This window comes from Sprattus sprattus (genome assembly GCF_963457725.1).
Source record: "Sprattus sprattus genome assembly, chromosome: 3".
Lineage (NCBI taxonomy): Eukaryota > Metazoa > Chordata > Actinopteri > Clupeiformes > Clupeidae > Sprattus > Sprattus sprattus.
The window spans coordinates 11908819-11933872 of record NC_137922.1 but is presented as its reverse complement, the minus strand read 5'-3'; the positions used below and the strand labels follow the sequence as shown (position 1 = coordinate 11933872).

At 43.7% G+C, this 25054-nt stretch overlaps 1 protein-coding gene across 1 annotated transcript; it reads right to left on the bottom strand.

Annotated features, from left to right (window-relative positions):
* Positions 1-345: 345 nt before the first annotated feature.
* Positions 346-22607, bottom strand: LOC308362167 (RNA-binding motif, single-stranded-interacting protein 1-like). Its single transcript, XM_080834708.1, has 14 exons — positions 22340-22607; positions 16208-16380; positions 12250-12308; positions 11915-12006; positions 9551-9708; positions 9102-9178; positions 8115-8230; positions 7459-7508; positions 7195-7279; positions 4294-4344; positions 3173-3283; positions 1409-1489; positions 753-825; positions 346-665 (listed from the first exon to the last, which is right to left on the bottom strand). The coding sequence occupies exons 1-13, from the start codon at positions 22388-22390 to the stop codon at positions 760-762; spliced, it is 1170 nt and encodes a 389-aa protein (XP_080690834.1). The 5' UTR covers positions 22391-22607; the 3' UTR covers positions 346-665; positions 753-759.
* Positions 22608-25054: the final 2447 nt, after the last annotated feature.

The window sequence follows — 25054 nt, the reverse complement described above, 5'->3', positions numbered from 1 at the left end:
GCGCACGCACACACACACACACACACACACACACACACACACACACAGTGCATCCTAGTACAAAACTAGCTAGGTTTTTGGGTGGGAAGAAATAAGAAAAAAAAAATCATTTCACTCAAATCACTGCATGCGAATGTCAGCCCCATAACCACAGCAAGGGAAAGCAATGGAGCTGGGGGGGGTGGGACATTTTAATTTTTTTTGCTATTTTTTGTGTTATTATGTTTACATTTATTTGGAACAGCACACGTGCCTTGCTCATTTTAAAACCAATCAAAGAAAGAGTTCAAGAGGGCAGTCTGTGAAGGAAAAGCATCAAACCTGGTCTTCACTCTCACACTCCAGTCACAGGGTGTTTCTGTCGCAAGAAAAAAAAATGGCCGTGCCCCTGTGTACACGCTTGTGTCCTTATAAAAGAGGTTGAACATTTGTAATTTCTTTCTTTAACAAAATAAAACTTTGTCCCGGTTGTCTTTGTCAACCCTTAACTGCAAGAGCTGCACTGCCACCCAAAGTCCAAAGGAGTTTTTCTGACGTCACTTCCGTTTTCATTTGAGTCCTTCCCTGGAAAGAGGTATGGTGTGATGTCACATCCTCCCGGAGAGAGCTTGTTTGTTTCCATGGAAACAATGTTATTTTCGTCCCCACTCCTTGAACACTGTTCCCTAAGAAGAGAGAGGGAACATTTTCAGCTGAGGATCGAAAATGGATGCATTACGCTTTATTGAGTGTTATAACCAGTTAGTAAATACCTTATTACTACTTGCTGTGTTGATAACTGTATGTTGAATGATCACTGGATGATTCAATGGGGTTTGTATTGTCCTGAGAAGGAACAAAAGACAAATGTTTTAAATGATCTTTCCTGAGTAGTGATGGATGAAGCTTATTGTTTGTACAGTGTATCAATAAGCACAGACATATCACACACTGCTACGCAATGACCAACATCATCAACAGTTTTTTGGGCTCTTGACTTGTGCCACTTGTGCCACTGAGCTAGATCATCTTTTCATCATTCCAATCCCCCCTCAAAATTAATATGAATGAATATGACTATACAGCTCTGAGGAACGTTTCACCAAAAACTGAAATTGCTAGCTGTTTCCATGTATTGTCTGAAGGCCAATACATCAGTAAACATGAAGATCTAAACTAAAACTCAAGGCTCTCTTTATCCAATGTGACAATCCAGCATCTGGTATGCTCTGTCATTATTGTTTGCGTGGGTAACTACTTAGACACCAACCGAGGACCTTGTGGTTAAAACGGCATGCGATACAAAGCACACTCTTTAGAATCTTGGAATCACTGAAGAGTGCGTGGACATTTAATTTCAGTTGTCAGTTTTTTTCTTTTTTTACCCAGCACCTGTGCTGCTAGTCCCCCTGCGCGCTGGTGCACTCACCTCCACGGGCACGGCGGAGGCAGGGATGTGTGTGTACTGGAGGTTGTAGGCACCCTGCATGCCGGAGTTGGCAGGGATGAACTGAGAGAGAGAGAGAGAGAGAGCAAGAGAGAGAGGGAGAGAAAGAGCGAGAGAGAAAGAGCGAGAGAGAGAGAAAGAAAGAAAGAGAGAGAGAGGGAGAAAGAGAGAGAGAGAAAGAGCAAGAGAGAGAAAGAGCAAGAGAGAGAGAGAAAGAGCAAGAGAGAGAGAGGGAGAAAGAAAGAGAGAGAAAGAGCAAGAGAGAGAGAGAAAGAGCAAAGGAGAGAGAGAGAAACAGCAAAAGAGAGAGAGGGAGAAAGAGCGAGAGAGAAAGAGCGAGAGAGAGAGAGGGAGAAAGAGAGAGAGAGCAAGAGAGAGAGGGAGAGAGAGAAAGAGCAAGAGAGAGAGAGAAAGAGCAAGAGAGAGAGAGGGAGAAAGAGAGAGAGAGGGAGAAAGAGAGAGAGAGCAAGAGAGAGAGGGAGAGAGAGAAAGAGCAAAAGAGAGAGAGAGAAAGAGCAAGAGAGAGAGAGGGAGAAAGAAAGAGAGAGAAAGAGCAAGAGAGAGAGAGAAAGAGCAAAGGAGAGAGAGAGAAACAGCAAAAGAGAGAGAGGGAGAAAGAGCAAGAGAGAGAGAGAAAGAGCAAAAGAGAGAGCAAGGGAGAAACAACACCCCGGGTTAACACTGAGGTGAGCTGGGAAGAGAACAGATGCAGCTTTCACATAGGAGAAAAAAAGGTGGCTGTGATGTTGAGTCTGAACAGATAAACATTGAGAGACACTGAATAACAATTCTTCCACTGATAAAAGGTTGGATTGGAAAGGGGCTAGAAACTCACACAGAATAAAATCTAAAATGTATGTCCAAAATCTAAAAACGTCCATTTGAAACAACAATTCTGCTACTCAAGATGTATGTGCCAAAATCAGATTTTTTTTTTTTGTAGACTGATACAAATTCACCAATGACTGGGGTCTTGGGAATGAATGACAGTGTGTTCTACGTTTTATTTAAATGTCATACAGACACAAAGGCCAAAGATCACTGTGCCTCAGTTCAGTTTACGTGCTGGGATTTTCAGTTGCAGCATTTGCATTTAGTAAAATTAACTATCTGGATTTTTTTTCACTTATATACTCTTTCCTGGGACATTTTTATGGTCAAAGGTTATTTGTGAAACCCTTTGGAGCATGATGAATTGCCAGGTTTATGTTTATGTGAGGCTTATATAAACAAATCTCCCCAGAACCTAAGGCTTATGAAAATAACCTTTTTCTTGTGAAGAATTTTACATGGACAACAGTTCTAAACTGAAACAGATAAACAACACCAATGTCCTTACAATTCCATAAAATATACCTTCCCCACCTGCTTTGTCTATTAAAAGCTCTTTAACTAGAAACCTCTTAAGATTCTCATAATTTCACCGTCAGTTGTTGATATGAGGCAGCCTTTCATAAATGTCCCCAGAACCTGATTGCCAATCTTCTCACTAGTCCCTGATTTTTTTTTTTATTTCTGTTCCGTAACAAATACAAGTTCTACCATGAAGACAACCCAAAGAACACCATTTATGTAAGTGAGTTAATACTGATGGTGCTCTAGCAGTCTTGGCGAAGGCTTTGTAGCTAACGCCGAGAGATACAGTTCTGCACAGGGCAGCCAGAGGCAGGACTCAGCAGCAGCAGCAGCAGGAGGAGGAGGAGAGGGAGAGGAAGAGGAAGAGGAGCAGGTGTGGGGGAGACTCACTGCTGCCGTATTGCCCAGAGACATATGCCCCATCTGCTGTGCGAGAGGAGCCATGATGGAGGAGGACTGCATTGCCATGGCGTGCTCCATAGAGGGCGACAAAATCCCTCCCTGCAGGACAAGGATACACAGTGGGAAAGAGAGAGAGAGAGATCGAGAGAGAGAGAGAGAGAGAGAAAGAAAGAGAGAGAGGGAGAAATAGGAAGGGATAGAGAAGTGACGAGACAAAATGGTGAGGGAGAGAGACAAGTAGAGTGCAATAAAGAGGGAGAGAGGGAGGAAAGCAAAAGGATGACAGGAATGAGATGATACAGAAATAAGGCTCAGGATTATATCATCAAAATATTCACTTAGTTATTTATTCTTGCTTATGCAAATGGACTGATACCGGCAGTAGGTATCAAAAGCCTTGGGGCTGATCCATAGCCTAAATGCAAAACACACAGACAGACAGTAGTCTACAGAGGACTAGAGGGCCATATGAAAATGGGCCTGGCTTTAAAAGGCTGTATTTCCCTATCGGAGCAGGGCAGAGACACGAGGCTTCTCTCCTCACCACCATCTGTGTAGGAAATGCAGATGGCACCAGCCCCCATCCACACACACACACACACACCCACAAATACACATACACACTCTCTCTGTCTCTCTCTCTCTCTCTCTCTCTCTCTCAGCTGTGGGCGTTTCCCATTCCCTGCTCCCCACCCCCAACTCAACACACATCCAGTAAAGTGTGCAATCAAGCATGCACACACTCTCACACACACACACACACACACACACACACACACACACACACACACACACACACACACACACACACACACACACACACACACACACACACACACACACACACACACACAGCCACACACACACACACACACGAACATCTATGAGTAATCTCCAGGATGGCGGCTATTGCTCTGGTCTCATTCCACACAGTCACACCCTAAGAACGTAGAACCGGAGGAGATGAAAGCAGAGCTGTGAGCCTGTGGTCACTGTGTCAGCAGAGAGAGGAAGAGAAAAAGAGAGAGGGAGAGAGAGGGTGAGAGAGAGAGCGCAAGAGAGAAGGGAGAGAGAAGAGAGTGACAGGGAGGAGAGGATTATTTTCTTACCGGGTGCTGCATGATGTAAGGCTGATGCGTCATCCAGGGAGGATTCTGCACCTATAATCACACACACACACACACACACACACACACACACACACACACACACACACACACACACACACACACACACACACACACACACACCACACACCACACACCACACACACCACACACACCACCCCAAGTTAAAGCTCGGTCATGTCAATCAAGTAAGTAGTTTCCATCCAGACCCAAGCCGATCACCTGTAGTAAGGAGGCCTTGTCCCTGATTTTGAGTATGTAATTGGTAAGAAGCAGAGAATGTCTGTCTCTGTAATGCCTCTAAGGGCTTCACAATGAGGCTTGCTTACAGAGAGCCCTTGGGAATTCTTGTCTATATTAAGACATGTTTTTTTGTGCAGATCTCTAATGCAGGGTTTAAATACTGTCGCTTTAAACCAAGAAGGACTGGTTGACAAAGACAGATATTGTTCACAGGAATGATCATGTGGTACAGATGATCTCCAGAGATACTTGATACTCTTCATGGGCCCCCTTGCACTATTCATAAGCGTGGAGCGATGATTTAAAAAAAAAAAAAAAAAATACTGGTCTCCCCAAAATCATATGCTAGGCCTGAGGACAGGCACTGGCAAACGAAAATGAAATATGCACGGCTTTGTGGGATAAGACGGAATCAGGTTGTGGTTTGAAGCCATGCACATTCACTATAAATTCTAGAGCAATTTAGGCAAGGCCAGTTTATTGATAAAGCACAATTCATACACATTGGACATTTAAAGCTCTTTACTAAGGAGCAGATGAAAGAACATCGGGAAAAAAAAGAAAGATTTGAAAAGGTAGAGTGCATTGAAACAGTTCAAATAACCAGTAAAATAAAAGATGTAAAAGGAAAGAACGAGTCTGTGAACAGCTAGGATTTAAGTCTAGATTTGAAACTGACTACAGTTGGAGCACATTTGATGACATCAGGAAGTTGGTTTTAGAGCCGAGCAGCATGACAGCTAAAAGCTGCTTCACCATGTTCTGGCACAGTTCTGACAATAGCTATACCAACACATTTCTATCTAGTGATCTGAGAGCAGGTGTGTACTGTTTTTTTGGTGCTGTCCCATTTAGTGATTTATAAACAAGCAGCAGTGCTTTAAAGTCAATTATGTGCCCTGCTGGAAGACAGAGTAAGGACTTAATTAGAGTAATGTGGTCACAGTTCTTTTGGCTATTGTAAGAACCCCAGCAGCTGAATTTTGTACAAGCTGAAGCTGTTTGAAAAGACCTGTGAAAAGACCATTGCAACAGTCAACCCTGCTTGAAATAAAAGCATGAATGAGGTTTTTTTTTTTTTTTTTTGTCTTTGTTTTTGAGGTGGTAAAGGGCTGATTTAGTTATTGCTGCACATCAATTGAAGGTTTTTAGAAATGTCCATTTAATGTCAGGATAAGTACCAATCCTAAATCTCTCCTCATTTTCCCCCAAACAAGATTATTTCAGTTTTGTCCTTATTCAGGTGAAGGAAATTTTAAGCATCCAGCAGATAATTTGGTCAATACACTGACAAAGTGATTCTAAGGGACCAATGTCGTTAGGTGAGAGGGCTATGTAAATGTGAGTGTCATCAGCATAGCTATAATTAGAAATTGTATTGTCTTTAATGATTGTGTCCAAGTGGGAGAATATAAAGTTGAATAAGGCCCTAAGATTGACCCCTGGGGGACACCACAGGTCACGAATGTTTGTGTTGAGGTCCAATAACACTAGGACTAATGCCTGAATCAGTATTAAGGCTCATTACATCTAAAACCTTAATGAGAACTGTTTCAGTGCTGTGATTAGCACAGAAGCCTGACTGAAACTCATCAAAATACCCATTAATGAAGGTGGCTAGTTGATTAAACTACTTTTTCAGTGATTTTGCTAACAAATGGAAGATTGGATACGGGCCGGTTATAATTCAGTATGGAAGCATATAGATTATTCTTTTTCAGTACGGCCTTTATAACAGCTGTTTTCGGGGACTTAGGGAATGTGCCAGGCAGCAGTGATACATTTACAATTTTAAGCACATCTGCTGCTACGACCAGAAAAACAGATTTGACAGATTCAGAGCAAATCTGCCAAATTAATGATTGCCATTACTTTTGAAGAGCAGCAATGACAACACAAATGGACAAGCTCAGATGTTGCCTATGTAAATACCAGTTTGAAGTTTCATTCCGTTACAGTGATACAGTTTACTGGTGTGTGTATGTACTCTCTATCTATCAATTTTTCTCTCACTATCTATCAATTTCTCTCTCTCTCTCTCTTTCATTCCCTCTCTCTCTCTCTCTGCGTGCACACGTGTATGTATATATGTGTGTACACGTGTATATGTGTGTGTGTATGAGAGAGAGAAAGAGAGCGAGAGAGAGAGAGAGAGAGAGAAAGAGAGAGAAAAAGCATGGGTCCATGTGTGGGTGTAGGGGGGGAAGTGACTGGAATGTCCTTTGGCATCTCATCTGTATTCTTTCTCTACCTTCAGTTTCTCGGTTCCCATAAAAAAAAGGGGCTCGATCAGCAAAAAGTTCCCCAGTACTAATGAACAATGTTGCCCGAGTGAACAATATGAAGCAGATCTACAAAGTCACCTGCATGTTTGGTCCCAAAAACTGTCCTTGCGGATGACAAGTCTAATAATAACCACACATTAGTAAGGAGTGACCTATACCAGTAATGGGCTACACTTTACCAATGACTGATGGCAAAATAATCATATGAAACTGAATGCAGAATAATCTGGGACAAATGGTCCTACTGTTCTCAAGAGATCAGCAGGGGAGGTGAATGAAAGATGAAAGAAGGGAGGGAGGGAAGAGGAGGAAGGGAGGAGGAGGAGGAGGAGGAGGAGGAAGGCTGCTGGCTTACCTGGTATGTGGAGACAGGAAGGTTGTAGGGAGTAACAGTCTGTGGCATCAGCCTGCCGCCCATGTTGTAGTGTTGAGGGTAGTACCTACACAGAAAGATAGGGAGAGAGAGATAGATAGGAGGAGAGAGTGAGACAGAGAGCGAGAGCGCGCGAGAGAGAGAGAGACAGGGAGATCAACATTAGACTTTGTCTCACCACTGCAGTGTTCAGCATTAGTTATAAGGAAAGCCCATGGAGAGAGATGCTGAGGTAGCGTGACTTACCCATTCTGCATGGTGGCAGTGGTCGGGTCATACGTCAAGGTCATACCACTCTGATAGGGTCAGAGAACACTCACAATCAGAATGCATGAAGGACAAGTCCACAAACACACCCACCCATATTTAGACACAACTGCGCACACACACACACACACACACACACACACACACACACACACACACACACACACACACACTCCCACACACACGATTATCTGTGTGTGCTAATGACATCATCCTTCCTCACACTATTAGTCACACTTACTGCTATATTTAATATACGTTTTTTTTAACACTATGGTAATCAACTTCCTTCCCTGTAGGTCATTGATGATGACAGTCACTTTTACCAAGAGAAGCTCATGCGCGCCCACACACTCTGAAACACGGTCATGTGAAATTCGCTGTAAATGCAATCCTTCTTTAGCTAAATCAATTTCCAACACACAGTACCCATGCACCTGTATGGCAGCGGTAGTAGAGACACAGTCACATGCACACACCCACACACACACGCACACGCACACACCCACACCCACACCCACACCCACGCACACGCACACGCACACGCACACACACACACACACACCCACACACACACACACACACACACACACACACACACACACACACAAGTGCAAGTAGAAGGCTAGACTCACCAGTCTCCCCTCAGCCTCCCGAGACCATGTCTTCCCGTTGGGTGTGTATCTGCCCTGAGACATTCGCTTCTTTTGACCCCCATCTGCAAACTTACACAGCAGGGGCTCTGGGGAACCTGCATAGAGACAGAAAGAGACAGAAAGAGACAGAAAGAGAGAGAGAGAGAGAGAGAGAGAGAGAGAGTGACAGAGAGAGAAAATGAATGAATGAATGAATTAATTAATGCATCAATTAATGAACTAATTAATCTGCAGCACAGGTGATTTTCACAGCATTAATTTACAACATCATTTCATGATAATTAAAGTCCCTTATAACAATAATTTACAACACACACACACACACACACACACACACACACACACACACACACACACACACACACACACACACACACACACACACACACACACACACACACACACACACACACACACACACACATTAATAGAACATTCAGACGCAGGATATTAAAATGAGGAAACAGAAGAAGGAAGTTGCAACCTGCAGTTAATTTTAAATGATGGCAGAAGTCATGCAACTGATTGTTACTTTATTTTGAGTGCAGGGTTTGATTTGTATCCTGAGCAATGCTGACAGATAAACTCAAAGCCATCAGTGACTAAAGCTCCATGTCCTTCCCTGGACCAGCAGCGGTTCATTATGCTAAATCCACCTCCTTGTTTCTTTAAGGGAGTGTATGAGTGTGCTTCACTGTTGTTGTTGATCATATAGCTGTTGAGTCTGACAAAGTGTGAGCCATCTATTCTTAGCGGACGCGTGCACACAAACACACACACACACACACACACACACACACACACACACACACACACAGAGAGACACACACACACACACACACACACACACACACACACACACACACACAGAGACACAAACACACACACACACACTAACCCAAGGAAGAGTGGGGGAGGGGCTGTGATAACCATGCCAATTGAACCATGGGAGACTTTGGCTCTTACCCATGATGCCTGCTGTCTTGATGAACTTGCCGTTGAGCTGGGAGATGACGGCGTCGCACTTCTCCGTCGACTCCATCCTGAGTAGAAGACAGAATACAGGAAATAATTACACTACTTCCTGACTGCGCACACACACACACACACACAAACACACACACACAGTGATTACATGCACACATCACAACATATACACACACAGTTCCCATGATCACAGATGTGGTTATATTCATCAACATCAATTACATGCACAAACACATAAATATCAACTTCACAATTGGAGATGCCAACACCCATAGTAAACAGTCACAATTTCATACATACATGTGCCACATGCATATGAACATATGGCAAGTCACACACACACACACACACCACACACACACACACACACACACACACACACACACACACACACACACACACACACACACACACACACACACACACACCTGGCAAAGCCCACTCCACGGCTGACTCCGTGTGTGTCTCTGAGGATGCGTGTGGACACCACATGGCCGAAGGGCTTGAGCAGGCTCTCCAGCTCCTGCTCGTCCACAGACATGGGCAGGTTTGACAGGTAGAGGTTGGTGGGGTCCTGTTCCTGCTGCTGCGGATGGAGATGGAAATGGGGGACCAATACAAACAAATCATAAAGACATAAATTACAGGCATAGACAGTGAATCGCCTGCTGTGCATATTTCAGGTCCACTGGAAGAATTTGCTAATCAGCACATCCTGGAGGCAGTTCTAATGAGCAGAGGACACGTGTGTGTGTGTGTGTGTGTGTGTGTGTGTGTGTGTGTGGGAGTGTGTGTGTGTGTGTGTGTGTGTGTGTGTATGTGTGTGTGTGTGTGTGTGTGTGTGTATGTGTGTGTGTGTGTGTTTCTCTGTTTGTGTCTGTGTATGTTTATGCATATATGTGTGTGTGTGTGTGTGTGTGTGTGTGTGTGGATTCTCATATGGATTCAAAACCTGTATTCTCAGAAGATGGATTTTTCTCCACACATCCAGTAAATATGGAACCATTTGTTGAATCATTGTGATTAATTAAATGTCTGGCTCATGTGCAATGTGTAAGCAAACTTCAAATCCAACTCCAACTCCATCTGTTACACATTTCAAGATCCTGTAACCCCTGACAGTAGGGTCATACTTTACACAGGAAAACTCTTATGAGTGAATGAACTTTCCGTGCGACAGTTCATATATTCAGTGGGAGGACACTTCCTGTTTACAACTGCTGAACGAAGACTCGAAAAGTATTGAAAAAGAAAAGGTTCCTAGATCAGCTGAAGGAAATTCTGTGATTATTTACAATACAACCCCAATGATGTGCACATGCAATTCCGACATAATGTTGAATTTTAACAGACAAATAATAGAAATGACTTCTGTTCCCTCACTTGAGGCTTCTTGTGTTGTCAGCTTATTTTCAGGGTTAATCTGAGCCATCACATGACCTTCCTACATTCTATTTTCTATGGAGGTTGGTATCCATGGAGATGAAGCTGTGATTTGCATAGCACCCTTGATTGGTTCTCAATGATGTATGCACCACTCCTGGGCTTTTCTAATGAGATCAGCAAAATGAGCCGAACGAGTCTATTTCTCAGAGGACAACTGTTCATTACCACACCAGAGTACACACCAGAGAACACACACACACACCACACACACACACACACACACACACACACAAACACAGAAACACACACACAGCACACATGCTCCAGGGAGATGGCTGGGAAGGGGTGTGTTGAAGTGTGCTGTGTAATGTGCTGACAGGCGGTTGAGTCGGTGAAGGAAAATGAGAGCAAGGGAATCTCCAGTGAATGGTCCACCCATAACCAGCACACTGCGGCCAAAGGTTGACGAGGCCTTGCTAGGCGAGATGGACTGCAGTGCTTGACTAGCTCATAGAGCCAGGCCAGTTCCTCTGATAGCATTTGAGATCTGAGGGTAAATAAATGCTCAAGTTCTGCTATAAATGGGCAACCCACCACAGGCTTAAATGTATTAGGAACATGAACTCAGTGGATTTATTCTCTTCACAATAACAGTGTTAGTTTCACCCACAGCTATGAGCCTATCTCCACCTATTGCATGCTTTTAAATAATGCTGTGGGGCAAGGTTCTGGGTGTGGGCAAGGGGCTGTGGCGGGGTGGGGGGGCTGAGAAGTCTATGAGTCTCATGACGTGGAGATGTACCAAAGGGTTGACTCTACGTCAGAATTGGCCTTGCATCAGCTTTGCAAGGTTCAGGATGATTCAAACCATAGATGATGCGATGAGCCACTTTTAACCCACAAAATGCAGATTTTGATCAAAATATGCATTAAGTCAATATTAACACCAGCATAGACATGTTTCATCACAGTTCAGTCATATTTAGCTTATAGCTCAATTTTGTTTTAGAAACACATAAAATTATAAATAATCCAACATGACTTCTACATATTTATACATTGAAATGTTATTGTGTACTTCATTATAGAACCTGGTAAAAAGCATTCTGCCTAAGAGGGATTGTTGTTTCTCAACAGCTACAATGAATCAATGGATTTCACTGCATCTATAACAGGGCTAATCTGTAAATTCAGTTTTCTGCCCGTTAATATTCAAAAAAGCCTCGGACACATGAAACTGGAATGCCAGTATTCAGTGGCAAAGAGGAAAAGAAGAATGATGCCTGCAGAACACACCACTGACATACTGAACTCCACTTTAAATCAATGCACACCAGCAGCAAAATTGACAAATCAAAGGAATCTGGCAGTGTGCCACGGGCTTGATGGTGATAAGCGTGTGATACCTTTGCCATCTGTGCCTGGACTCCGCTGGTCTTCAGTGCGGAGACGGCTTTCTGCGCAGACCCCGGACTGTCGAAGTCCACAAACCCATAACCTGTTATGGGGAGCAGGCATTACTAACAGGGCGTGGACAATCCTCTTTGGCAGACATACTTATTATTGAGGAAAAAGAGTTTTATTCGGATTAATAAACACAATATTTCAGCTACTCCCGACTCAGCTCATTATCCAGCATTTTCACCATTGTATCAATACAGAACTTGGAAAAATTAGATCGACGCATTATTAAAACATTTGGTTTTGTAATACCGAAATGTACTGAAAAACTATCACAAACCTTTGCATTTGTTTGTCGTCTTGTCAAGGATTGCTTTCGTGGACACAATTTTGCCATACCTGCGTACAGAGAGAAGATACAAGCATTGTTGAAAGGCTGGTAGCCGCTAACTGAGTATGTTTACAGGTGTTGAGTAACATGAAAGCCTATGTGTGGAGCCGTGAGGCCCACTCCACCTTTCCTGACAGCAGTGCCAGAGGGGGGGTGGGGGGGGGGGGGGGTGAGAAAGGCTAACCGGCCCCCAGAAACATTCCTACCACTTGAACAAAAGCAAGTCCACTATTTTATGGCCGTTTTCCTTTAAAAACTATTGGAGCATTGAATGCATAAAGATGGTGTGTGTTTCTTCAGCTGACAACACAATGTCTTATTTGAAGACTGAGAAGAGAAACCAGATGCTTGTAAAACGTCTTTCATCTTTATGTTTAAGATCACCAAGCAGAAAGTGTGTGTGTGGGGGGGGGCGTACCAACACAAAATGTCTGCTTTACTCAGTTAATAATGTTTGTTGAAAACCATCGGTGTTCCACAATTTTGAAGAACATTGAGAAGTGTTGTTTGAAATGCTGATTGGTTTGATTGGTCGCCCTGCTTGATAGCAACCAGCCACAATCAGAACACATTTTCATTCATATGATTTATACTTGCCACCATCACCACAATTCTGGGTCACTGGTAAAAAAACCACAATAACAAAATCTACATTAGCACACTTATATCAAATACAGCTTGCACGCTTTTTTGGGGAAAAAAACTGTGATTTTTTTTTTATGCAGGATGATACATTTTAAATTATATTGTGTAATAACCTTTTGCCTTCGAGAGTGAGCAAAGTGTGAGAAGCTCACTACCTTCAGAGGTCAGATGCTTTATTCCTTCTTTAAGGATTATAGATGACATCCATCCAAGTGGAACAAAAAAAAAACAAGAGTCTGAACGAATGATCTGAACAGAGAACTTTGTAGCGCCATCAATCAAGTTGTTCTGACCTGCACCGGCAGGGCTTGTTATTAGGGCTGCTCCCTCATGGCACCGAGAGGAGAGGGAGGTGTTTGGAGCTCAACTTACACACACACACACTCTCCCACATTTCACCTTGGCTGAGAAGTAGCTGTCAGAGGAGAAAAATGGCCAGAGCTTGCAGGGGGAGGAAAATTCCTCCATTATCAACAGAATGTAGATGCTGACAGACCTGACAGAGAAGGTGGGAGTGTGTGTGTGTGTGTGTGTGTGTGTGTTACTGTGTGTGTGTGTGTGGCTGTGTGTGTGTGTGTGTGTGTGTGTGTGTGTGTGTGTGTGTGCACATGCTCTTCCTCATGAAGTCAGGGATGGTCTGGCGAAAAATAGGTTAAAGAACTGTTTCCTACGTGTGTGCCTGCTGGTATGGGTGTGGGGGTATGGGTGTATATGTTTGCGTGTGTGTGTGTTTCCTCCCGCTAGATTTGATTTATCTGCGACCTTTCTTATGGGAAAAAAGGTACATTCTAGAAGGCAATGTGACATGTCTGGCAGCTGACAGAGATTTATATTTTCCATCAGGCTTCTGATGAATGCTACCATTGCATCGCATTCCACTGACATTTCCACAACCCTCTCCTTTTCACTCCCTGTGAGAGAATTTCATTTCTAAGCCGGCAAAATAAATCTGACACATTCTTCTTGAGATATCAGTTTAGATTCAGCGTGGTGTAGAGCAAGAGATTGAACACGTAATCAAACCCTTGCTTTCAGAGCCAGGCAAGAATAAACAACAGTCTGAGGAATATTATGTGAAGCATGGAAACGGAAACATAGAAGGCACTCAGTGACATTTCACAGATGTGTCATGTGACTCCTTGGCAAGGAGGCCCCACTGGTGACCTTGGCCTTGACCCCAAGAGATGCACTTCCTGCCTGCAAAACACAATTCCTGGCCAGAATACCAAACAGACAGGGATCATTTAGATTGCGGAATTTCTGGAAAAATCTGGATTTTTGGAAGCGTGTTGTGTGCTTACCAAGTTTCCTTTTCCAGATAAAATCCAACATGCTTCAGAACAAGTCAAGGGCTTTTAAACTCAATCAAAATATGTGGGTTGTCTTTCCAAGCCAAGGGCTTCTACCCTCACCGTCGTACTACCAATTTGAAGAGGAATGTTATCTTCCAGCAGAAAAGTAGAGTAGAAAAGTAAAACAAGGTGAAACAATCATCCCCTGGCCAGCTACCCATCCCCGGCAGTGCACTAAGCCAAGCCCATTATGTCAACATTGTCCCAAACACAGGTGAGCTGGCCTACAATTTGCGATGATTTAAAGAGATATTTCTGGAACCTAGGCCAGTGCCAACGGAAGTAGCCACCAGATAGGTCCCCCTGTAATTGCCTCCCTGAATGTCACCATTCCATAAAAATGTGAAATCTGAAAGCCTGTTAAGCCCAAGGCTCAGCCTGATTCAATATGCCTCTCTTGTTACTTCAGTGACCTCAACTAAACCTTCAGCCAGGAAAGCAGCCAAGGGGATTATGGCTATTTGCTAACTGCCTCTAAAGAATCAATTTCAAGAACTGCCAGGACGATGGCTTTGTTCCCACACGCAGAGTGGGATGAGAGAACATACAATGCGGACAGGGTGGAGGGAGGGATCGGGAGAACACGAAGGGGGTTTATTCCATGCCTTCGATCTTTGTCAGCGTATGGTGGGCTTTTATGCCAACCTAGAGATAGCTATAAATACAGACTGCAAATCTGTACATTAGTCATGCCACATTACAGTGGCCCAGTTCATGCTGAATTAGTGGCATTTTCAGTCTCATTGATAATTGTGATCAGATGAATGAATCCCTGATTTAGATACCTTGTTGATTGGATTTAAGATTGGATTTTTTTTATAGCTAGTTTGATATCTCTAATTGTCAATGGATAAAATGTCAAAGCAACAAACAGCTACAAATGAAACAAATATCCCTTCTTCTCATGAAGGGAGATTCTCTGCACTAGTGAAATAACTCCACTATAACCATACTCTTCTGATTGGTGTGGGTTTGGAAAGGTGGCTAAACACAAACAGCTGCCGTTACCGATGGCAACCCGGTTGAGTGCCTCCCCTTGTGTGCCTGTCACGGTGCCGGGGGGGAAAATCACACACAAGAGGGAAAACACAGAAACGACAATCACCACATTCAGCTGACAGCTCTGGGGAAGTCCCTGTCCCTGGCAAAAGCCATAGCCCTGCGCACCAAGGCTCTCTTTCTCTCTCTCTCTCTCTCTCTCTCTCTCTCTCTCTCTCGCTCTCTCTCTCTGTGTGTCTGTGTGTGTCTGTGTGTGTCTGTGTGTGTCTGTGTGTGTCTGTGTGTGTCTGTGTGTGTCTCTGTGTGTCTCTGTGTGTCTCTGTGTGTCTCTGTGTGTCTCTGTGTGTCTCTGTGTGTCTCTGTGTGTCTCTGTGTGTCTCTGTGTGTCTCTGTGTGTCTGTGTGTCTGTGTGTCTATGCTTCCGTGCGTCTGTGCGTCTCTGCGTCTGTGTAAGTATGAAAGAGAGAGAGGATGTGTGTGTACGCCTCACCTACCCTTAACACCTCTCTCAGCTATGGCAGCTTCCACTGGCTGCTTTCAGACTTGCTGGCAAGTAATTGTACCAAGGACCTGGGGTTACATCTAGTCAGGTAGTTAGTTAAATGTGGTTGAAAGAATGGCTTTAGTGTTAGACAATGAAAGTGTACTTAGACAAGCAACACCTGTAGCCAGCTTCAATTAAGCATGCTCTTGTTAATTCCAGTTGAGCATCAAACATTGTGGTTTAATATTTGTGTGTCCAAGGGGGTTGTTTACGACTAAACTTATTGTCATGGCATGTTAAAGGCTCTTCTACAAAGACAAGCCAAAGAACTCTAACTGGTACACTTTGTCTAAATGTGCATTGTTGTAGTACTTTAGTAACACTGGCCTCCCTAGACGAGTGCAGGGCTGGTTGGTGCCATACTCACGGCTGACAGAGCTTGACCAGGTCGAGGTCGGTGGTGGACGGTGGTAAGCCACGGATATACAGGTTGGTCTTGCTGAGCTGCTCCCATCCTGTGGTGCTGCTGCTGCTGCTACTGCTGTTGCCGTTGGTGCTTGGGCTGGGTGGAGCCATGGGGTGGGTCGTCATGGCAGTAGGCTGGCAATGGGGGAAGGTTAAAAGGTTGTCACATCTGCATTATCAATAGTGCAGCCTATGATTCATATTTTGAATAAATGCCTGGGGTTGGTCATTTTGACAACAAAGGGATCAGTTGTCACTCACTGAGAACCCATATGTTAGTATTCGGCATTGGCCATTTGAAATATTTGGAACTCTTTTGTTTCAGCGCAATATAAATACAAATGCACTGTTCAATACAAAAAAGTTCTCAGATGTGAACAATCTTTAAATTAAGTATAAAGAGAACATACAGACTGAGCTCAGGAACATTCTTGAGTTCTTGTTAATAGGTACCCTTAGAAGGACAGGCCCTATCCACCTGCACAAACAAGCCACTTCTGCAACACAGATGAGCCATTCCTACTTTCACAGTAAGTAACCTGACAAAACCTGAAAAAAAAACCTTATCACCTGCCACAATTTAAAGGCACTGGGAACCAAAATCAATCCTTCTATCCCTTAAATGACCATGGCATTTGTGCCAAAACAAGCATGTCCATCAATTATATTTTCCAGTGAAGTTCCCCCCCCCCGCCTACACACTCTCTGCACTGAATGTGTACTGCCTTTTAAACATGAAGGGCCGACCCCCCCTTCCAGATCCGTCACAATGAGCCGTTCTTGTCCCGACCTGCAAATCACCTCTCTTATCTCACAGCTCTATTTCCCTAAGGGCCTGTCTGAAAGCTTACACCCCCCTCTAGCTCTCCCTCAAACATAGCCAGGCCTCCATCTCTCTCTCACTCCTCTTTCCATCTCTCTCACTCCTCTTTCCATCTCTCTCACTCCTCTTTCCATCTCTCTCTCTTCTCATCTCTCTCTCTCTCACTCTCTCTCTCTCCCTCTCTCGCCTCCATATGCACTCAGTTTCCAAACTGTTGTTTTCCTTTCCAGGCAACACAATGAAGCCACTGGAGAGATCCAGTGGCAAGAGATCCAGCCTTGGATGCCACAGCAAACCTTTCCTCTCCCTAAGCAGGAGCGATGGGAAGCATCCTCATAGTATTCTCTCCCTTCTTTTGGGAATACGGAAAGGAAACAGAGCCATGAAGTAGAGTAGTGCCCTTACTTAGACATGGAGAAGAGTAGTGCCCCTACTAAGACATGGAGTACAGTAGTGCCCCTACTAAGACATGGAGTAGAGTAATGTGCCTACTAAGACATGGAGTACAGTAGTGTGCCTACTAAGACATGGAGTAGATTAGTGCGCCTACTAGGACATGGAGTAGAGTAGTGTGCCTACTAAGACATGGAGTAGAGTAGTGTGCTTACTAAGACATGGAGTAGAGTAGTGTGCCTACTAAGACATGGAGTAGAGTAGTGCGCCTACTAAGACATGAAGTAGAGTAGTGCGCCTACTAAGACATGGAGGAGAGTAGTGTGCCTACTAAGACGCTTGAACCAAAGAACTCCAAACAGAGAGTATGAATCTATAGTATTGAAGCCAGATTAGGGCTGTGGTTCTATTACTAATGTAATAGGGGTGTCAGGAATGAGCACAAACAATGCGTTTCTCCATCAAAGTGATTCTGAGTAGTCTGGGGTGGGACTCCATTGGGTATAGACAGGACAAGGGGCTGGGGCTGGGGTGGGGGTAGGGTTGTCATGTGACTAGGTGAGGTAGGCCGCCCGGGACAGCGGAAGTGGGGGCCTCTCACCCACCACATGTGCTCCATCACGGAGCCTGACCACAGCCCACAGCGCTGAATCACTTCCTTCCTGTGACTCATTCATTAAAACAGTGTCCATTCCACACAGCACTCTCATTACAAACAAAATGGCCACGACGAAAAAGCACCAATACTACCTACAAATAAAACAGAACAAAAAAAAACACCTCCTGACTATTCACACCAAACGTAATTACAGAAACACACCATCACCTACTAAAAAACGAAATAGCGACTACTACTCATAAGGTCTGAAAGCTTGTGGAAACTGTGAAGGTGTAACTAATCAGCTGTGGGATGGTAGGATGTAGGAGTTAGATTTGCATGATGTGAAACACTGTACACAATGAAGATGAAGAGAAATTCTGATGGCTCTAATGTCAAAGGTGGCAATTCAAGCAAACAGCAAAGCAAGCTTTGAAGGCACCTGGTGAAGGTTCTGTGGATCCTAACAAGGAGCCATATGCGCTTTGACATACTGACCTACTTCTCCAGAAGTAACCCTCTCCCTGACACACACATGCACAAACACATACATATACACACACACACACACACACACACACACACACACATGCACAAACACATACACACACACACACACACACACACACACACACAGAAGAGAAGTGAGCATAGCCACACATCATCTCTCTCTCTCTTTCTCTCTCTCTCTCTCTCTCACACACACACACACACACAAACACACACACACACACACACACACATGCACAAACACATAAATACACACAGAAGAGAAGTGAGCATAGCCACACATCATCTCTCTCTCTCTTTCTCTCTCTCTCTCTCTTTCTCTCTCTCACACACACACACACACACACACACACACACACACACACACACACACACACACACACACACACACACATACACAAACACACAGACTCAGATGAGCATGGACCGGCGCATGCACACACACGCACACACACACACACACACACACATACACACACACACACACACACACACACACTCAGGTGAGCATGGACGCACGCATGCACACACACACACATTTGGGAAACACAAACAAAATCCCTTGCTAACTCATATGGAAACACACACATACACACACACTCAAGTAAACACAGACAGACACCCACTCTCACTCCCATTCGTTCCAGCCTGTCATGTCATCAGGCTGTGGCTGAGAGGACACACACACTTGCTGGAAACTATGAAGTCAATCCACCTCCTTGTTTCAAAAAGGCACTCATCCTCCCCACACCCTCCATCTTTCTGTGGCAGTTAGTTAGAGGCTAAATCATTGTAACACATCTTTGTTTATTAGAAAAATCCTCCATTTCAAAGCTTTGATTCCTTACAGGACCAGGTAGAGGCATGAGCTAATCCTGCTGCTGAACCCTGGTATTTTAGGTGCCGGATATAACTAAAGGCTGACGAGCATGTCAAGTTGTTTTCCTCTGAGAGAGTGTCGAGATCTAGAACCATTTCCAACACCAGGTGGAACATATACATCAGTCATTTTGAGGATGCATGATTCGGGTGTCTTAATAATTCCTCTTGATGGGACGGCTACAAGAGCCCCATTTATTCCTGTGTCGCATCAACCAGTGCTCTCAAAGGGACCAAAGCAGAGGACCACATCTGGGTATTTTTCCTCAGGGTGGCTGTGAGTGTATGTGTGTGTGTGTGTGTGTGTGTGTGTGTGTGTGGAGGGGGGGGGGGGTATATTTCCTGAACATGGAGTAATTCAAAGAGTTGGAGACAAAGGAGCTATTGATTCCACAGCGAGTGAATGAATGTTAAAACTTGGAAGGTAGCCACAGGCCAAACTTAAAGGTCATGGCAGACGAATCTGACCACAAACCAAAGGAGTTTCAAAACGACAGTGAGGGGGCAGTCACCTCTTCCGAAATACTCTGCTTTAACACCCAGTGTGGGCAGAACTCTGCTAGAATAAAAGGCTATTTGGCTTGTTCCCAAAGGAGGGTCCTCAAAGGTTCTCTTTGGAATGCTTTTCAGCCCTAAAGAGTAATTTCAACCTAGCAAGGGATTCGGCAAGAGTTTTTGTGTGAAAAAGGTTCAGTGTATCTATTTTGAGGATCAATCTTTTATCGCCCCTGTTAAAGATGTCTCGCCAGTGGTGTATTGCAATGAAGTGGGTATACCAAAGGCTTGTACAAGGGTTCTTCAAAGAACCTTCATTTTTAAGGTGCTTCTGTGAGGATAAGCAAAGAATCCCAAGTGACAGAATGGAATGAGAGAGAGAGAGAAAGGAAGGAAGGGAGGGAGGGAGGGGGAGAGAAAGAAAAAAAGTGTAAAGCAGAGAGTAAAAAGGAAACTGAAGAGTGCAAAAGTAGCTAAATACAAATATAAAAAGGGTGGGACAGATTGATTTAAGAAAAAAGAAAAAACGGTTTAAAAATGAGTGTTAGAGGGAGAGAATGCAGGGAGAGAAAGAGGGAAGGAGGAGGGAAGAAGAGAAGGAAAGATCGGATTGAATCTCGAGGCCATCTCTCATGCGTTGGCGTACCCCCTGAAACTGCGCAGCTATGGGGAGCAGTCATCTCTGGCCATATGGTTTGTGTAAACTGTGAAATCGCAAGGCCACATTAACCTCTGCAAGCCAGTATCCCACACAGACGAGAGGGAACTCAGGGGAAATGTAAGGGAGGCGCCGTCATTCAGGAATCTCTCTGTCATAAGTCAGAACTTCCCATTTTTTTTTTTTTGTCAGGCATATTAGAGCATTTTTTCTCTTCATAAAATAACGCTAACCCTCCCCCACCTTTAAAAACACACAAACAGACATGTGAACATGGAGTTAGGACAGAGGTGGTTTAAGAAAAAGAAATATTCCTGAAGATTTAGAAGGTTCTTGTGCCAATCCAGCCTGTCTGACTGAACTGGGTATTAGCAACAATTTAGTAAATGCCTGGATGATTTTTTTAATATATATATATATATATATATATATATATACAGATATTTCTTGAGGTTAATGCTCATCACCAACTAAATGTAAAAATCTACGCTTTCAGTGCTAATAACTTCACTTAATCTACTCACTGCCATTTCATAATGCCTAGAAATGAGCTACAGTATCATATAGCGGCCGTCATTAAGCTGCAACTCCCCCTCTCTTCCTCTCTCTGGCCACACCCCTGGATGCTCTGACCCTGAGTACTACCACAATGGCAGCTCATGAATATGCATGAAAGCCCCAGCTTTCCACCGCTCTGAGCATCCTGCGACCCCATCCTTCCATTGGGACACCAAACCTGACTCAAATTCCCTATTAAAATAGCAAAGGCAAATCCCTGATATCTGCTGATGTCATTGTTATCGACAAAGTGTAAAGTGGCAGCTGGATAGGAAATGACAGGGCATTTTTAGCTAACACCAAACAACCCCCCTTACAGCCGAACTGAGATGACATTGCCTAAATAAAACATCACATGTAGCGTGGGTCATACATGTTGACAGGATACAGATTCAGCCCGAAAGGAGGTGAAGGGATTTGTAAATACGAAGGGATGTAGATAGAAACAGGCAGGAAGGGAGCGTTCAGTAATTCAAAACATTTGAAGAGGATTCCTGTTTTATCTGTATCAGCACAGCCCGGGGCAGGGACGTTAATTCACTTATAGACCGGATGTTAAACGTGATATGGTCGTAGGTTACAGTATCTCGTGTGCATTGCAAAGCTGTAGCCTGTGATCTCATGTGAAGTGAACGGGAACTGTGTGCTCATCTGTAACCAAATATACATCCGTCGTTTCGGAAAGGAGTAGCCTATGATAAGCCGTTTTTCCCATCTTGGCTATCTCCCATCATTATCACGACAAAGGTCATCCAGGCTGTGTAGCGTTCAGGACTCACTGCCTACATGAATGCATCAACCAACCTCCAATGTAACATCGGCGATATCCACCGACTATTAATCTCAGACTAATTTTAAAATAGGCCTAATACAAAAACACATTAGCTACGCTTTTTAAATAGCTTTCAATTGAATGCCATCAGCCATCTGAAGAAAACGAAGGTACAAATGCTAGCATTGGATTAGTTTACGCGGACCTCTCGGTGTCAGCCAACTGAGGCTGCTATAGGCTACACTGGTTAGTGAGAATATATTTTCCTAACACGGTAAATTACCATTACAATCTCTACTCGATACAAATACGCAGACAATAATGCCAGCAACGATAAATATAACTCGTAATGTAATCAAGTTTGCGATATACAGATGATCTCTTTGCAATGTTATTATGTTGACCTACCTGCTTACGATACGGAGTCCTCATCGGGTTGGCAGTGTTGGCGAAGATCATTTTTAATTCCTTTGGTTTTCGATACTCGGGTCGAGGATGCCAGAAAAGTATTCAGGGTAAATATCTTACAGTCGATGTGTATCCCGGGTTTCTTTACAGCTCACAAATTATCCACATAGCACACGGTTTGTATGGAGGCTTGATTCGCCTTCAGCAATGTAAAATGTTAAATCTCTAAATAATACCAGTGAAAGGTAAACTTCAACACTAAAAGATGTCCAAGGTTTATTCCACCTTGGGTTGACTAACCAGTTTCAGGAACCCGCCCGGTTCATTGATCTGCGTCCTGTGGCCCGCAGCATAGACCCACCTACTGTGGAGCAAACCATTCGTCCGTAAAATGTTTGGGAAAACGTAATCCTTATCATATAGTATGAGAGCAACCACGATAACATGTCTGTAAAGTGCCATGAGCCTAACATTTGTTTAGCATAACGACTTGATTATTCTTAACAGTTCGATTAAGGGACACTCAAAATAACTGACAATAATAAAAACGCTCCGCACTATCCCCCTAAAAAGCAGTTTTGGTTTAGTCTGGCATGCATACCACACATTCCATAAACCAACCATCACATCCCATCTGCAGTACCCGGCAGGAGAAATATGCAAGAACCCGCAGGGGTTGTCCCAACCGGAATATATCCTAGTTATTCATTGATCTGATCAGACTTCACAAATGTATTGGAATTCACAACGAATGAAACAGTCTCTCTACATTGCACGCTTCTGATATCTCGACGTGGATTTCCTCTCTTTTCTTGAATAATTGGCAGAACAAATAATCTTGTTAGCATTGTCATGTTGCCTATCACGTTAAACCACCAGATCAAAACAGTGTCTCGGGGGAATTTAATTCGCATGGAGAAGGCGTCAACCCAATTAGACCGAATCAACATGCGCCCCGTGGATATCTGTATTCACATGGAAATATCCTTTTTCGTATTGATTCACAGCTTATAAAGTCTGTCAGAGAGCAACGCACGAATTTCATGCAAACCGCTTTCCCCCAGGACACATATAGGCTACCTAATTGAACAACTCTGTGAAGGCCACATATTGCTCTCTTCTGGCAATAACATACAGTCTCGCACAGTACCACAGAGTTCTTCATTATTCAACTTCAGATATATTAAGTCATCAAAAGGCTCAGTGTCAAGGCTCGTTACAGTCAACAGAAGAGGTATCCATTTTAACTCCAGTCAATATAGACATCTGTACTATCAGGTATAACTGACCTCTTGTTCCAGTGTGACTAGACTTGTGGAAAAGATACAGTTACAACAGCTGTGTGGACTACTACAGTATGGATGTGTGGAGAAGATTGTTTATTTTTTTTTTTTTGGAAAGTATTGCATTGGATATGGTTATCAACAGCCTGACTGGCATATCAGCACTTACCATTTATAACAATCTGCAACATCCATACTCGAACCAACTTGAACCAATACAAAGCACACACACATACACACAACAAAAACACTGTATGCAGCAACTGTTTAAAAAGAATTCCCGTCGGATTTGGTGGATGATTCTAGCACTGATCTTTGCCTTTCTAACTGGACAGTGTCAGGGTTGTGCGGGGCTGTCAGCCTGATCACATCCTCCCCTCCAGCCAGCCACTGAGCACGTGCAGCACTCACACTCAAGCTCAGCACTGGTCAGTTAGTAGGGCAGCGGTGGTCACAAGCCGGAAGGGAACAGGGCAAAAGGGCAGTGAAGCCAGAGCCAGAGGACATGTAGACACTGGAGTCGGACATGTGTACTGTTAAAAACAACTCGTATGGATTCTTTGTGGAATAACAACGTTTTGAGTTAGGAAACCTCTAGTTTGGGTGCATTTGGCTTCATGTTAATATTTTACTTAATTTTAGTTGTAAAGGAGCCTTTACTTGCCTGTCACTCTGTGTCAACATCCGGACTCTACATGGAGTAGGTTCCACACAGGACCATTAGCGTTTTAAAGAACCCCAATGAGAACCTCTTGATCTGTCAGAATGTAGGATCTGGTAGAGGAGCAGAGGATCTTAGGGCTTAGAATAAATCTCTCTCTGCTGCTGCTTGCTAGCTTTACTCAATTACACCCCCACCCCACCCCACAGCCCAGCACATCCTGCTGCATGCTTTCACTTCAGCCGATTAAACAGATTTCATTCACTTGATGTAATTAATAAGGTTTAATTACATGAGCAGAGAGTGGGATGCCTGTGTTTGCTTCCGTTGTTGCTCTTCCCATTAAGAGCTACTCTCTAGTAAAAAGAAATGTACTCCTTAGGAACATGTAGTGGCACATGTATTAATTATCCTCTCTGGAGTAGCTCTTGTTTGAGTGCTTTATAGGATTAGAATGTCCCAAAAAAGCTACAAGCTAAAATGTAATTGTCAGAATGAATACAGAGGAAAAGGCGTTTCAAATTGCTAACAGCAAATTGTTTTGCACTGTTGCACTGATTTGCACTGTTGTATTGTTTTGTGTTGTGATGTATATATGTGTAATATGTGTAATCACACTGAGAGCCACTGCACCAAGACAAATTCCTTGTTTGTGCAAACTAACTTGGCCAATAAAAGCTGATTCTGATTCTGGAAAGAAAAGACAGTAGAATCAGAATCAGAATCACATTTATTGGCCAAGTAAGTTTGCACAAACAAGGAATTTGACTC

Coding starts and splice junctions, on each gene's coding strand:
- LOC308362167 (XM_080834708.1), bottom strand. CDS start 22,390: ATGATCTTCGCCAACACTGCCAACCCGATGAGGACTCCGTATCGTAAG. Junction 9,709..11,914: donor TCCAGGCACAGATGGCAAAG/GTATCACACGCT, acceptor CTCCATCCGCAG/CAGCAGGAACAGGACCCCAC. Junction 7,509..8,114: donor GGGAGGCTGAGGGGAGACTG/GTGAGTCTAGCC, acceptor TGACCCTATCAG/AGTGGTATGACCTTGACGTA.